The sequence below is a fragment of the Cydia pomonella genome, chromosome 4 (assembly GCF_033807575.1).
Source record: "Cydia pomonella isolate Wapato2018A chromosome 4, ilCydPomo1, whole genome shotgun sequence".
Lineage (NCBI taxonomy): Eukaryota > Metazoa > Arthropoda > Insecta > Lepidoptera > Tortricidae > Cydia > Cydia pomonella.
In genome coordinates, this window is record NC_084706.1 from 17822810 (window position 1) to 17841646 (window position 18837).

General features: G+C 35.7%; 2 protein-coding genes across 2 annotated transcripts; both read right to left on the bottom strand.

Annotated features, from left to right (window-relative positions):
- Nucleotides 1-174: 174 nt before the first annotated feature.
- Nucleotides 175-9538, bottom strand: LOC133517201 (putative neutral sphingomyelinase). The gene is given in 7 exon segments (XM_061850406.1): nt 175-1484; nt 1726-1918; nt 4277-4431; nt 5662-5790; nt 5792-5846; nt 8995-9168; nt 9295-9538. Coding segments are annotated over 7 exon segments (1215 nt in total). The 5' UTR covers nt 9336-9538; the 3' UTR covers nt 175-1016.
- A 1340-nt stretch (nt 9539-10878) lies between these two features.
- Nucleotides 10879-18675, bottom strand: LOC133517202 (gastrula zinc finger protein XlCGF8.2DB-like). Its single transcript, XM_061850407.1, has 7 exons — nt 18385-18675; nt 18091-18203; nt 16854-17024; nt 16422-16573; nt 13146-13266; nt 11604-11703; nt 10879-11098 (listed from the first exon to the last, which is right to left on the bottom strand). The coding sequence occupies exons 1-7, from the start codon at nt 18490-18492 to the stop codon at nt 10916-10918; spliced, it is 948 nt and encodes a 315-aa protein (XP_061706391.1). The 5' UTR covers nt 18493-18675; the 3' UTR covers nt 10879-10915.
- Nucleotides 18676-18837: the final 162 nt, after the last annotated feature.

The window sequence follows — 18837 nt, forward strand, 5'->3', positions numbered from 1 at the left end:
ACAAATTTTCTTTGATAATCCACCTCTATTTCAAGTTCTCTTTGCTTTCATTTAATAGCCTATTACATTTTAGATTGGCGGATGCTGCCTCTGCGTGCGTCCCAAGACATGGGCAGGGGCAGCATCTGCTCGAAAGGGCATCTGCGTGTTGGCTGCGCCTCAAAAGTCACGGGAAAGATATACAAACAAATTTTAGTTCATTTATATTTCGTAATATTTATTAAAATATTAGTTTTAATTGAAAATATTGGAATGTAGCATACATTTCATATTATATAACCATTAATATAGATAGTGACATAAAATGGATGAAACAAAAATAATAACGACTATATTATAATCTTACAACAGAAATAAATCAAAGTAACAAAGAAATCAAAAGTGGTAAATACTGTCTCACGTAAAAAAATAATATAATAGTCATGCCAGGTAATGACATTTTTTTTTTGCAATGCCCGACCAGAAATATACGATCATTGTCAAGAGGGTTCTGTTATTCTCATGTATAGGGTGACAGTTCAGTTTAGTGTGAAAAATTTAGTTTCAATGAAATTCCGCAATATGGCGCGTGATCATATATTACTGGTCAGGCTTTAGCTGCCTGTACCTCAGCCCCGTTGCTCGTCTAATAATTTCTCCTTGGGCTCATGTCATGAGCCCAAACTGTAGGAGGTTCCCTTTTCCCGTAGAAGAGTTGTCCGACCTTACAACATGAGCTCTACATTAGCATAATATTGCAATGTTTAAGTATATATTCGGCATATTTAATCATTATTGTTGGGACCGGCAACGTTGTCTGTTATACTTAAAAAATATCGTAGTACCTATGAGTACCTAATACTGATCTTTAAAACTTATATACTTATCTTTTTGTAGATTGTCAACAAGAGTGTTTTCTAATTGAACATTTTATGCTATCGTTACAGAATCAGTTCATCACATTTAATTTTGCTATTGATTGTTATATTTTAATGTAATTGTAGTTGTAATTTTGATTAACAAAATCAAAAATACTATCACAGCTTGGGCTCGCCATTGCCCCTTTCCAACTGGCTCCTGCTTTTGGCAAAATTGTCAAGAGCGCTCAGTCCCGCTTTCAAGCTGTTCATCTCAATTCTGTTCCACAAAGTTCCCATTATCAGATAATAGAAGCTTAGTCCAGTGATAATTATCTTTAGTACGTTGTAAAATACGTAGTCCGGCCAGTAACCGAATGAGCCTAGTAGGAACATGAACATCAGTCCTCCGGCAAACAAATACAGCTTTCTTGTTCTGGACAGGTTGGAGTAGGCCTCATCGCAGACTTTGTAGGCAGCTGCAATCGTGTCATCCAGCGACCCGTCCTTATAGACCTTTTGGTCTTTGTACGAGCCTTCAGTCGGCCGCATATGCAGTTCAAGGGCAACTGCGTTGTGGTCCGAGTACGAAAATTGCTGCCCAGGCACCCTATCTTCGAGTGGGTTGCCAAAGTTCATTACCTCGCCCTAAAAATAAAAATGCATTTTAGATGATACCTACATATATCTAGGAAATAAGTAAGTACCTATAACATAAGTGTCTATCTATCATGAACAAGATTGGCCTAGTCATCTTTTCGCATCAACTTGATAGCGTCTATTGAGAAAAAAGTAATTCGCAGGTTTAACGAAGTTTTTTAAAATTGACTTCCATGTTATTTGAACCAGTCCCGATCTCCCCTACATTAAATGATGCTGATAATCTTACCGCCCACTGAGAGTTGACATGGTACAATATATGATCAATCCTCTTCCCCTCAGGGCACAGCTTCACTTGCTTCTTATCAGAGTAGCTGTTGTTGGCGTTGTCGTTGGTGCCGGTGGCTTTCCTAACAGCAGGGTTGGTATTCTCACACTCTAAGTCGTACGGGTCTATGAGTGATGGAAGTTCTGTTATTAATCTAAAACAAAGATATTTAATTTTACCAGAGACCAGTAAATATTCAAGTCGGACAGCACTGCGTTCCTCGCATGCCTTTTTTCTATTTTTTTCATTTTAGCTCTATACCTATAAAATCTGTCACCGTGGTACTGCTATTTATGACTTCGACCGACTTTCCTAGCCGCTATAGCGAAGTACAATTAAAGTATGATAAAAGTATTTTCGGCATTCTTATTTAATGGTCGTCAACGAAATAAATGTCATATAGGATCCTGTGTGCAAATGACACAATGAACAAGGCCTGCAGTCATAGAAAGTAATCTAATTTGTTCTTAGACATATGGCAGCGCCATCTCTTTTCGCTACCCCGGAATCAATTGAGTTGATTCGGTTAGGAGGTCGAACCATACTGTTCTACCTTATGGATGGTCAGGGGCCACAAGCCTTCGGAAATTGTCATATACTTGGAAAACTCGAGCCTTGCCATCGAGCCCAGGTGCCCGAGCGGTATGTCGCGTAAACGGAGGACGCTGGTCCGATTCCAGCCCCGGCCATTGGAGGCCTTGATCATTTTTTCCTTTGAATATGACAATATATTTCGTTTATAGTTTAACAATATAGTTCGACAATATATTTCGTTTTAGTTTAGTTGTCTACTTGTAAAAAACAAATTAAAATATTAATAATAATAATATATTCTTTATTGTGCACCACATAATGAAAAGGGAATACAGAAAAAGAACACACATTACATTAGGTAACAACAGGCGGTCTTATCGCTCAAAAGCGATCTCTTCCAGACAACCTCTGGGTAGCAGGAAACCAATAACTTACAACTATGAACGGGTAGTGCTGATAGGAGATTAGAACAATACTAATAGAAACAGCATCACATATCAATCGTGAATATATATATTGAAGAATTATACTAAATAAAATATATATATGACATGCATACATATATAAATAAATAAAGGCAAATTAAGGCAGCGAGAGGGAATGAGATTTGGCGCATCTAATATCCAGCGGCAAAGCATTCCATAATCCAACAGCCCGAAAGGTGAAGGAATTAGTATAAAATTTAGAAGGAGGAGGAGCAAGGAGATGCTTTCCCGCACACCGAGCACAGAAGAGAGATATTTAAAACGGTCTTTAAGATATGGGGGGGGGGGGTAGTGGGGTTGAAGAGAATATTATAAAGAAGGGTAAGAATGTGAGAGTTGCGACGAAGACGAATTGGCAGCCACTTGAGCTGGGTACGAAATTCCGATACGTGGTCAAATTTGCGTAGGCCAAATATGAATCTAATACAAACATTTTGCAATCGTTCAAGTTTGTTTAGCTGGTCCTCCGTGAGATCAAGGTAACAAATATCGGCGTAATCTAAAATAGGGAGAAGAAATTGGGCAAGCGCAATTTTGGTAACAAGCGGCAAAAAGTTACGAACTCTACGTAGTGACCCCAATGAAGCAAACATCTTCCTACTGATCTCACCAACCTGCGGTACCCACGAGAGTGTGCGATCTATTAGAATTCCAAGATTCCTTACTTGACTCGAATAGAGAATCTGGATGCCATCAAACACTATGGCTGGCAAGTTGTGAAAGTGAATCCTAGAAGTGAGTTGAGGACTACCTAAAATTATGGCGTTTTAGACGGATTGACTTTCAGTCCATAGCGTTTACTCCAACTGAAGATGCATTCCAAGTCCCGTATTGTGGAATTGATGGTTTGAGGAAGATCACTAATTGAGCACTGTGAGTAAATTTGGAGGTCGTGGGCATAAATATGGTATGAAGAGGAAATGGCGTTAGTAATAGTATTAATAAAAATTGAAAATAAGAGAGTTGACAGTACGCCGCCTTGCGGAACGCCGGTCAGCGTGCCGCAACCACGGAGCACAAGAAGAAAAATATTTTCATAGAAAGTAATTTAATTTCTTAGAGTATTATTAAACCATATGATTTATTTCATGCTTTAAAATTAAAATTTACGTTTTGAAATTAAAAATATAAGTATTAGGGTGGCAGTTTTCATACAAAAATAAAGAACCAGCATCATGGACGGGACAGCAATATAATGCCCGTGCATTAGAGATAGCAGCAGGCGGGCCAATGTATGAAAATCTATATGGAAAGCGTCTTTGCTTTAACTAAAAAAGAAATATCATGATTGGTAATAAATTAGTGATAACAGGTGACAACTGCCCCTGTATTTTTTGTTTTTATTAAAAAAATATATGATAGAGGAGGCAAACGACCAGACGGATCACCTGATGGTAAGCGATTACCGTCGCCCATGGACACTGCAACATCAGAGGGGTTGTAAGTGCGTTGCCGGCCTTTAAGATGGGAGTACGCTCTTTCTGTAATTATACCTGTAAGACAAATCGCCAGGCCCTGTGTTGAGGTCTCCAGCAAGGATGGATACATCAGCTGTGGATTTAGTCAGATTTACAAACTCTGCAGTGGAATGTGCTTGCAGAGTTCTATGTGCTAAGTAAATGTCATCCTCATGGTACTCAGCATGTAACTGAAAACAAATTAAATTATAATTTGAAATGGTTTTGTTGATTTTTGGGTTTTTAGTTTAAAGATTGCGGCCACGGCTAAAAATCGAAGGAATATACAAAGTGGGCTGGTTAACTCGACAGATTTTAAAGGTGTATTCTTGACCGCATTAAGAGTCTAAAATGTCATACAAAGTTTTTTGAAATTGGTATTGTTTTAGAGATAATGACAATTCTTATGAAAATGTGAATCAGGAATGCATGGTCAAAATCTATCGGATTTTACCCGCCCACGGTGTATATTCATTACAAATTTTACCTCACGAGCGGAATCATGGTTCCTATAACAGTTCATTAGGGTTCCGTAGCCAAATGGCATAAAACGGAACCCTTATAGTTTCGCCATGTCCGTCTGTCTGTCTGTCTGTCTGTCTGTCTGTCTGTCCGCGGCTTCGCTCCGTGGTCGTTAGTGCTAGAAAGCTGAAATTTGGCATGGATATATAAATCAATAAAGCCGACAAAGTCGTACAATAAAATCTAAAAATTTAATTTTTTTTAGGGTACCTCCCCTACACGTAAAGTGGGGGTGAATTTTTTTTTTTCGCTTCAACCCTAGAGTGTGGGATATCGTTGGAAAGGTCTTTCAAAACTAATAGGGGTTTTCAAGAAACATTTTTTGATAAAGTGAATATATTCGGAGATAATCGCTCCGAAAGAAAAAAAAAATGTGTCCCCCCCCCTCTAACTTTTGAACCATAGGTCCAAAAAATATGAAAAAAATCGTGGAAGTAGAGCTTAAGAAAGACATTAAATGAAAACTATAGCGGACATGATCAGTTGAGCTGTTTTTGAGATATCGCAAAAAGTTTTCCCTTCATAGTAAAAAGACTTACTTTAATTAGGTACTGATTATGCAAATTTGCCTATTTGTTTAACTCGGGTGAAAGGTACCGTTTTATCCCTTGGTTAACAATTTACTATATTTTAAGCTCCAGTTTAGCTTATTGTGACGGAAGAGTAACTACGGAACCCTACACTGAGCGTGGCCCGACATGCTCTTGGCCGGTTATTTTTATTTTCATTTAAAACCAAAGCATTTTCGCGCGTAAGATTAAATTGTGACACTTAAAAGCTAAAAGCTGTTTTGGGCAGATATCAATTTAAAATAATGTCTATTCCAGAGGGTAACAAATACCAAAGAATCAAATTGAGACATGTTTCAAGAAATAGTAAAAATTAATTAAAATGCTTACATGAGTGCAGTAAATGTTAACCAGCCTATTTTTTACTCGTATCCGACACAAACCAACACCTTTGCCTCCGAACCAATCCCCATGGTGGATCTTATGGATGTAGCCATTCAATGGCCATTGGTGGAAAAAAAACGTCCTGGATAAGCCACTTCGAGAAAACACAGAGACCTGATCCAAGGACTCCACTGGAAAATAATTTAAAAAGCCATCATTTCTGTTACAGAAATCTAGTTTGCAGGAATATGTTGACATCTGATAAGGCATCTGAAAGGGCAGATAAGATAAGTCATGGCATAAGCACTTCTGCGTGTTGCTATTTAAGTTATGGGAAAGTTGATTTATATATATATATATATATATATATATATAGAGAAAGAAAATAATTTTAAAAGCCATCATTTCTGTTACAGAAATCTAGTTTGCAGGAATATGTTGACATCTGATAAGGCATCTGAAAGGGCAGATAAGATAAGTCATGGCATAAGCACTTCTGCGTGTTGCTATTTAAGTTATGGGAAAGTTGATTTATATATATATATATATATATATATATATATATATATATATAAAGATCTCATGTATGATTACGAAATGGATGTTGTAATTTGCAGTGCCCTTACTTATTTAGTTATTCTGATGTTAAAATAAATATTATAGGACATTCTTACACAGATTGACTAAGTCCCACAGTAAGCTCAAGAAGGCTTGTGTGTTGGGCACTCAGATAACAACATATATAATATACAAATACATCCATAGAAAACACCCAAGACTCGGGAACAAATATCTGTGCTCATCACACAAACAAATGCCCTTACTATTAGCCTTTGCCTTAGTATGTATTTGTGTTTGTGTTTAATAGTCTCCATATTGACTTTTGTACGAGTTCTACATTTCCTGCCACCTGGTTCTATTTTCCTTTAAAATTTATTTGTAGTTTTACATGTATGTAAAATGTATAATTGTTGGTGCAATAAAGAATATTTACTTTCTTACTTACTGGGATTCAAACCCAAGACCATGGGCTTCATAGGCTGAGTTGAGTAGTAACTAGGCCAGACTGGTTGTCATAGTCATAAAAATGTGCCCCCTCTGTTAGATTTTGTAGCAATTTGATGCACAGAAAGCATATATTTAGGGTAAACAAATAGATTCAGGCCAAGCTAACTCAGCAGCGATTTTGAAAGCACAGATGGTGCAAATGTTATACAGTGTTGCCTCGGTTGGCCAGGGTCACCTGACACAGCTATAAGTTTCTGTATGTATAAGGACAATTTGCCCTGGCAGAGTCCAATTCTTATTGTAAACAGCTGTAATCTTCATAGCACAGCCATAAAGAGCACCGCCTATGCCTATGAAAACCACCCTTTTAACCTTTTGAGCACCAAAGACGTCATATGACTCATGCGGCGACAGCCCAATGTCAACCCTAATGCATACCGACAAGGTAGACGATTACGCGCCACAGACGATAGGTGTGATGTTCAAAAGGTTAATGATTTTGATGCTAATAAGTAGGCATCGGAGTTTTTATCACATGGTAAGACTAATAGCAAGCTATGGAATCGACATTAGCAATAAAATTCAACTCATATTCATACTGATATAAGGAGGCTAAGAAGTAACATGTAAACATGTTAGGATTGGTTGCTATATATTTAAGTATTAATATGTTAACAGTATAATTTGGTACTGTGAACATTATTATTGACAATATAAATACTGTTACTGTGGCGGTATTGTCTGTGTGACAATATAAATACTGTTACACAGACGATAGGTGTGGCGTTCAAAAGGTTAATGATTTTGATGCTAATAAGTAGGCATCAGAGTTTTTATCACATGGTAAGACTAATAGCAAGCTATGGAGTCGACATTAGCAATAAAATTCAACTCATATTCGGACGTACTACTGCAAACAGGAACCAACCCACACAACGTCAAAAAATTAGTTAAGTATACAGCTAAGCCGTAAAATGCACCTTATGTCGACCCTGTAAATATCAAAGTGATGTGACAAGTATTACCTATAAAAATATCATGGTCACAAAGTTACCAGCACTCTGTTTACAACTTTATAATAAAATAAAAAAGATCCATGTCACATGGTAACCCGATACGTTGCTTAATATGCTTATTATATTTATTCTAAAAAGACCCAAGCAACATGGTTCCTAGTTAAAGTATCTTCATTATTATTCCACATGGAACCATGCGGGTTGGTTCTCGTTTGCAAAACAAAAATCGAACAAGTTGATATGTTCACAAAGATTCCTCTTTGAAGCTAGAGAAAAATATAACTAATAGGAGAAAATACAATGACGGCACTAAAGTATCATGGCTGACAACGAAAGAAATTGAGCTGAGAAAACATGAAGTTTGCAAAATATATATGAGGTCTAATTATGATGAGGAATTTAACGAAGTAGACATAAAAAAAAAGGTTCGCGGAAGGGTGACCAATATATCTATAATATATATCGAAGGATATAATGGAGCCCCTGTGGCCATCTGGAAAGCCTATCCCAGATGCAAAGTTGAAGGACTTGAAAAGCCTTCTGCATCTGATTCCACAGGTGAACCATGATTTCTATGTTAAATTGATGCCCGTTGAAAATATTGAGGATGACCTGGAAGGCTTTTCAGGTGAACCAGACTTCGAAATTGAGGAAGAAACCACTGAGTAGTAACAAAATAAAATTGGCAACAGATCTCATTTTAAGTATGTCTTAAGTTAAAATTGGATATTTTGATAACATAGAACTGTTTTTGAGTAAACTATTGAATAATTTCAGCGTTTTTGTGTAAAGTACGAGTATTGAGTACTGTTTAGTGTTTGTACTTTATATTCTTTGAAATAAAACAAGTAAAACATAGCTTATTATGGTTTTTTTATTACCTACTAGTAAAGTAACAAGGAACCAACCCTCACTGAATCTTTTTTGTTAACAGGAACCATAGACTTTTTAAAGAAAAAAACGATACACATTTTGTTTTTTGAGCAAGTTACCAGTAAAAACTGTAGAAAGTAAGGATTTGTTCGGTATTTAAATCAAACTTTTTGATTTAACTTTCCCATGTTTTTTGTTTACATGTTTTAAACAAAAACTACTTTCTCTCGAAACTGCCATCGTGTGGGTTGGTTCCTGTTTGCAGAAGTACGTCCATTCATACTGATATAAGGAGGCTAAGAAGTAACATGTAAACATGTTAGGATTGGTTGCTAAGTATTTAAGTATTAATAATGTGTTAACAGTATAATTTGGTACTGTGAACATTATTATTGACAATATAAATACTGTTACCGCATAGTAAGAAAATAAAGTAGAATACCTGTAGAAATAATGTGAATAGGGCAGGTTGCGTTTCAGTTTTTCTTTGATAAATAGATAGTCATCCTCACTCCAAACCTCCTGTAGGCACACCACTGTATGACAACTTTCTTGTAGATATGTGGAGATTGCTTCCATACGTTCTTTCCTGTTTTTAGAGACAATAGGTATGCCCCTAGAAATATAAAAGGTTCTTACTAATCAAGTAAGCTTTTAAAACAATATTCTAATTCCTAGGTTCTGCCCTATTTCATTTTAACTTTTGATTTTACTAATAATATTTAGTTTCGTAGTAACTTACCAGCAATTAAGCGTAAAAATATTTAAAGAAAAGTCAGACATGGCAAGAAAAAATAGCCGACCCTTAACAAAGAAAGTTATAGTTTTAACTACTATCTTAGGTTTTTTTATCACTTAGCTTTAACTGTGCTGCTTCTTATTAAAAATATCAAAATTAAATTATTTTTCTAGGTATCGTTTTAAATTTGAGATTGACGCCAATTTCTATCGTTTATTCCTGCTTGATAGCAAATAATGGATAACAATGATAACCTAAATAAAAATCTTAAATGTCACAATATTGTCAGAACAAAGTTTCGTAAACTTTAAACCTTCATCATATGATGAAAAGGTCTAAATTTCTTGGTACTCTCAGACTACCGGATTTGTTTGAGATACTGAATAAATCGCTCGTTTATATTATCACACCGTCAGAGATTAAAAGCCAGTCCAGATGGAACGATCTAATTAACCTATTTGATGAGGGCGGCTACCGGGAAAATCTAAATTCGTCAATTGCGGGCATTTTTCTCTGTCACTCTAATTACGTGTTAGTGAGAGTAAAAGAGAAAGATCCCGGCAAATTGCGAATTTCGGTTTTTGCGGTAATTTTTGTCTTAAAGGACTGGCATCCAGGCCATAATTGTTAAAAAAAAGATCAGAAATTAAATTGGCATCTATCTCCAATATTAGATTTATGGTGATATTTGAACGCTTTAAATTAAAGAAATGCTCGCGAAAACTAGCGTCACAAATTGGTACTCTGGCGTCCACACCTCGACTTAATCGATAATATCGCCTATCGGTCATAATCGGCGATCAAAATTCGCGTTCGAGCCAAAAAATACAGGTGCTCACTAGGGTAGGGCCCTCTGATTTGATTTCTTTTAGACAAAGGTAGCCAATTAAAGCATTTTTAAAACGTGACGCAACGCATGTTGAGTCAAATTAAAGTGTATTATATTCTATAGTGCCAATTACATCCACACTTCATCATAATTTTTTTTACATTTCAAACGATATGCTGATATTTGGTGAAACGGAAAAATACTCAGGCCTGATAAAGTGTGGATGTAATTGGCACTTCAATCAGATTGGCGAAAAATTGTTCCCGTCTGGACTGGCCTTAAAAGCGTTAACACACGGTCGAACCTATTGAAGCGGTCCTTGTCGTTAGGATCCGAACGACTTCCACGCATTCCAGCGGTAAGAGACGAAGGTGTTTTTCGATGTAGCAGTAAGACTTAAAAGCAGATAAAAGTAGGCAAAAAAAACAAATGCTATGTACAATAACTGAAGATATTCCATAACATAGAAATTCCAGTGCTTTATTTCTGATAATTTTAGCCTGTACGGGGTGCGCCTAATACTAATAGCCGTACGGTATGCACCGAACCACGACCTTGATCCGGTCCACATACCTCTATCTCTCGCTCTAACCCGTAGAAGTGTCCTTATCGGGTGTACCTTCGGCAAAACAACATATTTCTGTTTCTACGAAGTGTCACAACCGACTAGGCTAGGAGACCGATGGAGTCACGCTTTGGAGTAAAGCTATAATACGTTAGACATGTATGTAGATTTATCGCCAAGAAAAATACATAAGTTAAAGTAACATAATTTTTAAGCATTTACAATAAAAATCAAACAATAACATCAATGATTTCTGGTTCTAATGCTTCCTTGAATCCAGCAAGCTTGATGGCCGTAGAGATTTTCATGCTGCCCGCATCTTTTCTCTCTTTTCGTCCAGTCAGTTTTGTTTTTGGAGGCTTGGTTTTAATATTCGGGTCACTGTGTAGCTTCAAGTGCAATACTAACTTGGCCTAAAATAAAAAATAAGAACTGTTAAGCAGTCCGACGAAACATGCATAATACCTAGTCCTAGTCATAAATTCTATTACTTACAAAGTTAATTGTATCTAGAGACTATGATTTTAAAGTTATTTAATAAACTTTTATTATGTACCTATACCTAACGAATAAAAAATGCCTAAATCCATTGAGCCAAAGAAGGGGGCAGCCCAGAAGCCCCGTAATGTTTATTTGTGCAAAGCAGTGCAAGTTTAAATTTTTGCCACTAGATAGCAGACCCTACAAAACAATGCACAAGAGACCGTGCGTGAACTGTAGCGGGCAGCACTTGCTTATAAGAGTAAGGGTTAAAGTTTACGATTCAGGTCATGAGATGGCAGACCCTACAACGCGCACGGTCCCTATCCTGTAAGTGGCCTTGGGCTTCTATTGATCTTGCAATTTATCTAACATGTTAAATCAAGTTTAAATGTATTATTTATTTTGAACTTTGCAAAAAATTAATGTAATTATTACCTTAGTACTCAACTCTGCTCCACACATTTTACATTCATGTCTTATTCTCTCATGTTTCATTAAAATATGTTGTTTTAAATTACTGTTCCTTGAATAAACCCTGAAATAAATAGATAAATACATAGCAATATGTATTAACTGTATAATGAATATAAATAAATGCTGCCTTAATAATAACTACTAGAGGCTTTATGTCACTACTAACATTTATCTATAATTTTATATGCATTAATCATGAGTCATGGAGCGACAGTGTACAGGCGGATCTGTGCCAACTCAAAGCCGATAACTGGCAGGAAGTGGCACAGGATCGGGACAGGTGGCGTTCTCTCGTTTTGGAGGCCAAGACCCTCTTTGGATCACTGCGCCACAATAGTTAGTTAGTTAGTTAAGAAAATTTGAATTAGAGCTGTATTGTCAAAGAAAAATTTGTAACGACGTAAATTTACTGCCATCTTTCGACACATCATTAAAACTTTTAGAACGCCATTTGACTTTGATCCTTATTCTTTCAGTGATATGTGTTCAATTTGTTAAATATCAAAAAGTGCCGCCATCTTACCGGGCACTATCACTAGTCTAAAATCTCTAAGAATGAACTTTTGACACTTGAGTATTGACGTAATTAGTGATGGGGCTAAGACGTATCGTGTGTAAAATTTAGCGATTAATTATGAATTAACCGAATCGATTTTACTACAACAGATTTTTTTCTTGTTATATGCCTATATAATATTTAGTCTCACAAATCTTCTCAAATTAATAATTGATATCTATTTTATTTTATTTAGACATGGTCACAACACTAAATAAAATAAAAAAAGACGCAGACCGTAACTGTTTGCATTCTAAATTGTTATCGTAAAATATTCAATAACTAAGATATGAAGAAATGTAACATTCATTATGTTATGTTTATGAAAAGTGAAATATTGTGTTTACGTACATGACAAGGTGTAATATCGTTATGGGATTTTGTTTATAAAGTGTCTTGCGCGTTTACGTTCTACGGGCATTGCGATGTGTCAAAAGTTAATTCTTAGAGATTTTAGACTATACCTAAAGGTTATGCTGCTATACCTTTGGCCTTTGCTCTATTAGATGGCGTCACTTTTTGATATTTAACAAGTTGAACACATATCAGTGAAAGAATCAGAATCAAAGTCAAATGGTGTTCTAAAAGTCTTAATTATGAGTCGAAAGATGGCAGTAAATTTACGTCGCTACAAAGTTTTCTTTGACAATACACCTCTATTTCAAATTCTCTTGGGTAAGGCGGCAGGTTTCATGAGTAGATATGTTTATATATGGTAAATAACGCTACCTATAACAATGATGAGGCATGCAGGGCACGCGGCTTTGTATGGCGAATGCAGGTCTTCCATATTTACTGGTCTGATCATAACATACCTTCAAAGAGCAATGTCCATATTGCTAGGCTCAAATATTTCTGGACATATCATTGTGAGATATTGAAATACAACATACTATAGCATGTATAAATAATGATGAGATGAACAAATAAATTTTAAAAATATTTACCGTTCACAGTTGTCATAAGGGCATGGAAAAGTTGTAGTTTTAATTTTTGAATGTGTTTTAATGTGCCGCACCATGTGACTGCGTAGTTTAAAATGTCTATCACAGTAATTACAAACAAATGCTGAAAATAAAAAAACAAGTAGCTGAAACGATAAATATGTAAACAATCTTTGAGCTATGCAGCAGCAGTTTTTGAACTTTTTTAGTTTTCTGTGAAGCCCTAATAGGGGTCATCCATATATTACGTCACAGCAACAGGGTCACGCGGGAGGGGGGTCCCCCCTGCCAAATGTGACAGAGGGGGGGGGGGGGGGTGTTAAAACTCGAAATTTTGTGATATAATTCATAATATATGCTATGTGGTATAAGGTTTTGGTTCAACCCCCTGTCAAATACAAAAGCTGTCAATAGAACGGCACGTCACCGAAGTGTCAAAACAGAAATTGAACTATATGCGTATGCATCTAGGTCTATGTTGGTCTGTGGTCTGTGACGGATTCCTTCAGCACAGTGTGTAATTTTGGCTTGATTGCGGCCATGTGTGGTTTATGTGTTTAATTGATAGCTGTTACTATTTTAGAGGTATGACAAAGACACCGAAGGTTTTTTTATAATAATTTTCGGTGTTATTGTGATTTGCGAGAAAAACCCATAGAAACCAAAAAAATGCAATATCTTTTCTCAGGTGCATAATATGCAAATAAATAAACTTAATTCTCATAAAAGAAGTTTGAAGCCATGACATAAAAACTACATAAAAAAACACAGTACATTAAGACACAATTCAGGTTTTTGTTAAATAGGATAAATATTTTTTTGTGGGACAGTGCCTTAATGGTCGCATTTTATTTTTAAATGGACTGAATTAACACATAATAACATAGTTGTATATTAAATGCCAGCTCATAAAAATGAAGGGGTGACGAGATATGAATTTAATTATTTTTTTTGTTGAGGGTTGTCACTAAATTTTCTATGGAAATTTAATTATCATGTTCAGTTATATTCATTTATTCTGCTCATAAATAACATCGTTAAATTTGGTTTATTATATTACTTATATGATTAAATCACTCATAACTTTTTAAAACCAAAAGGTTAAAACATAATCTTCACAATTTTTTTGGTTTGTAATAGGCATCATTATGTTTGACTGTTACAAAATTGTGCTACGCAAAAGAACGTTGGGTCATATTTTCGATGAAGGACATTGATTAGTAATAGGAAGGGGTCCGCCCTCGCCCAGCTGACGCTAAAACCCAATAGTGTCCGGAGAAGCAGGGGTGAGGCGTCATGGAGCCGTAAAAGACCCATGGCACTGCTTTGCCTCAGGAGAAATTGACCCATTCTCCTGGGGGATGTCATTTTGGGCCTCGACCGAGTAACTTAATGCTAGAGGGGCATGAGGGCGCCCACAAGCTTGTTTAGTGGAAGAACAAATCCAAAATGATATCAGATAGAAAATGGGTTTGTTGGTTGACGTAGTTCGGCCCAATTCAGGAACGGAATGACGGTAATACGGGCAGTACTGCTTTATCAAAATCAAATCGAAAGACCTTTGCCAATATTTTAGGCCTCGAAGAATGGCTTGTTGATGACCTACATACTATTCCTGTGGCATTGTCATGCGGTTTTGAAATAGATTCTGTGAATTTTCAGGTATTTTGTAACAATTTGGATACCAAATACGTCAAAAAATATGGCTGGTACATGACCGTCACGGTTCATAAAATACTAATACATGGTGCGAAAATCATAGAATCTATTTCCTTACCCATTGGAATGCTCTCAGAACAAGCCGGTGAATCAAGGAACAAATTTTGGCGTTATGATCGAGAGCACCATACACCATACGCAAATTCCACCGAGCTTTAGAGTCTTCTGACCCTCTTTTGTCGACTATGTCTGTCGGTGATAGACAAAAAAACGAAAACATTCTGCCATTCCAGAAAAAGTTCTACAACTTTTAAAACACAATGGATAACGTATCCATGACGACCCGTCACCGTAAAAATAATCTGATGATACTTGTAGTGAATTTGAACGGGATACTGACTATAACGAACATAACAACATCGTATTATCATCTGAGAATTGTATTGTGATGATTGATGATGATTGATCACTAAGCTAAATTTCATCTAAATCTGTGTGATAGAGCAACAAACATCCAAACACACAAGCTTTTACATTTATAATCTTAATAGGATTTATTTTTGCGGCTAGTTTTGAACAACCCTATTTCCATAGAAATTTCTAAAATACTTAGAAACGCTATATCTCTATACCCCTTCTATTGTCGTGTGTAATTTTTTAGGACATAATAAACAACAATATTTTTCATATTTATAATGAAGAATAAAATGCGACCAACACAAGGTTCCATTAAAAATCAATAAAAAGGGAAAATAAGAAAATCTTAAATAATTCTTATAATACTACAGTTACATTTCCTATTTTATTATACGAATAGATAGTGCAATGTTACGTTACATAAGATTCTAACAAAAATAGAAACAATTATATTTTAGGAGAAAAAAAAAGTAATTTTTCCTTCAGGTCATTGACTTTTCACAAAAAAATAATTTCTACAAAAGTATACAGAAATTTACTATAGAATTTTTTATTAATTGTTTGCCATATCAAGCTCTTTCGAAAAAACACAAACTACACGTGGCCGCAGCCGGGCCAAAATTACACACTGTGGTCAGGCGTCAAAAAGGTTAATGGATGACACCATCGTATTCAGGAGACTATAAAAAAATTGTTGGGGTTTAATAACTGCTTACATAAACAAGCATTTTTACACTAAGGGGAAGTAAGATATTTTGCACTTATTTTCAGCACTCTAAGGCGCCATTCATTTATTACGTAAGTTTTTGGCAGTTTTTGGCTCCCTTCCCCCCTATGTAAGAAAAATAAGAACCTACCGACCCCCTCCCCCCTGTTTAATATTATTACGTAAGAATCTAAAGGGAATAAATTAATAATGTTACTCAAAATTAAATTAAAACTTTTAATTGAACCTATAAATTTACTGGTTACTTTTTATTTTATGATGTAATAATCAACTTTTTATTTTTCCTTCTAGCTTCATCAGTCCGCGCTTTTTAATCTAAACTTTGCGTATTTTTACTCTACATAGAACTATCACATCTCCTCCCTACCCCCCCTAACCCTAAATCGTCTTTCGTAATAAAGGAATGGTGCCAACCGCCATTAGGCACTGATTACAGTTTTTTTGGCACAAATGACAATGTATATAAATTTAATTACCTCTTCCCATGTGATCCAACCTTATGTGCTTCTGATATTTAGACCACAGGCTAAATGTGGCATTACACTCAGAGCACCTGTATATCTTATGATTACGAGCATGTTTCTTCTTTTCCTTGAGACTCACAAATTCTTTGTGACAAAGCTCACAACTGCAACATACAAAGTTTCAGTTAACACTTTCAGTGCCGGGCACCCCGTTTTCGGGACAAAATGAACACACATATGTGTTCTTGGCAATGAATGTGTTAGCTATTAGTAATATGTAGAGAAATCAACATTTGAGGGAGTATTGATAGATAAATTGACATTACATCAACTGATACAGTATTACTTAGCCGAGGCCATGTCACAATACTGTTTGATTTCAAATAGAACAATCATTAGCAAAACTGTGTTAAATATGTAATATGAATGTAATCCAAAGTATACCTGAATGACATAATTCCAGTATGTTGGTACATATGAGCTGTTAACTGATGTTTCTTCAGAAAATTCAACTTGCAAATGTCACATGAAAATGATATCTTCACTTTGTGAGTAATGTTTACATGTCTCTTCAAGTTCTGTCTGTTAGCATACTTCTTTAAGCATGTTGGGCAGCTGCAAAATGCGCCAATAACTTTATACAATAAACCCTTTTACTTTTTAATATGATATATTTATTATTATTGTGGTTTTTGGGCCTTTGAGTGCCACGTCGACCAGGTAGTGATCTATTGTGACAGCCCTTTAAAGTTCATTACTGATGCCCGTTGAATCCAGGAAATTCCAGATTCTTTGGGCCGTAATGTTCTGTACCTCATAGGATTGCAATATGTGCCGCCCTAAGTGGGTACTTCTTTTTGACATTAGTGGTCCACAGGAGCAGAGAATGTGCATTGCAGTCTCCTCTGACTCATGGCAGAACCTGCATGTCGCGTCTTGTTTCTTCCCAATTTGAAACATGTGTTTGTTCAACTTACAGTGTCCAGTCAATATTCTGGTCACCGCGCAGGTTTTGTGTCTTTTGAGCTCTAAGAGCTCCTTAGCAAATTTGTTGTTGAACCCTTTGATAATATGATATAAGGGAGTTTTTAGAAAATACTGTACCCAAATAATTATAGGCGAGCAGCTATTTAGCTGATGAGCCTATGTCACACAGTGTCCTGTATTATACAATTCAAAGTTTGTAAAGTCGTATCACATCACTAAGTAACATCAGTCTAACTTATTTTTTAAAAGCCACTTGTCCAATCTGTTTTTAAAAACATTGACCGAGGGAGCAGTTACAACACTATCCGGTAAAGAAGGTATCAGTAGTTAAGGAAAGTTAATCACTGTCAGTTTTTGTAACAATAATTAAATTTAAATAAAAAATTGCTTTTTGTGTCCTTTTTATAAACTATAAACAATATTACAATGTAAAAATTCCCATAAAGATTACATGTTTAATTAGACATAAATTTACCAGGATATAAACCGTGATTATCTTTTATATCGTTTTTATGGAGCTCCCGATATATTACGGTCAATTTAAGTCTAGTGAAACTAACCGTGAATCATTCAAAACTGTTACATGCTTAATTGTCAAAACTAACAGCAATTAGCTTTTCTTAACTACTCACTCTAATTGTGTACAGTATTTTCTGAAAACTCTCATAAGTACAAGTAAATAGTAGTTGAATACCTGAATAGCATATCACTTTCAGTGACTTTATGTATATTATTGATGTGTCTATCTAGATGACTTTTGTTCGTATAAGCTTTGCCGCAGTTAGTTTCCGGACATGGAAACCCTTTCTGAAAAGACAAATATCACTTGTGTAGACATTATAAGGCTTAGATTAAACGTTTTTCTTTACCAAGTTAGTATTTTGATGCCGCGTTTTCGATAACTCGCAAGGCCCAATATAATCGAGAATAGACACGTTTGTTTTCATAAATGAAAACAGCCAATAGTAAATATACTTTAAATACTTACGATGTTATTATGAACTAACAAGTGCTGCGCCAATCTATAAGGTCTGTTAAAAACGGAATCGCAACCTTCAAAAGTGCAGCGATGTAAAGTTTTCTGTTTAGTTTGCATGTTTGTATTATAGCTACTACATATATTTAAAACAAAAACTTCTATACAATATTATTGTGTATTTATACGAAGATTGAATTTATCTCATAACATAACAGTCTGTTTCCTTTTATACATCACAAATTTTGAAATTCACACGCATGTAACCATAGCTCGAGTTATAATATAACCTATAATAAGCGAGCGGTAGGTGCATGGTGCACGTCATAGAAAAAAAAATACTTGTCAAACCCCAAGAATATTTAAGCCACACTAAACAACGCCCAAATATTATTATGATAGTCCTAGTCAGTATTGCATTCTCTGGTCTTAACATTAACAGGCGACCGGGCCCGACAGACTCGG

Bases quoted from the DNA above. Each gene is read 5' to 3' on its own strand.
- LOC133517202 (XM_061850407.1), bottom strand. From the start codon at position 18,492: ATGCAAACTAAACAGAAAACTTTACATCGCTGCACTTTTGAAGGTTGC. The intron at 11,704-13,145 runs GTAAATATTTTT...TATTTATTTCAG, and splicing joins CCTTATGACAACTGTGAACG to GGTTTATTCAAGGAACAGTA. The intron at 11,099-11,603 runs GTAATAATTACA...TTTTTATTTTAG, and splicing joins GAGCAGAGTTGAGTACTAAG to GCCAAGTTAGTATTGCACTT.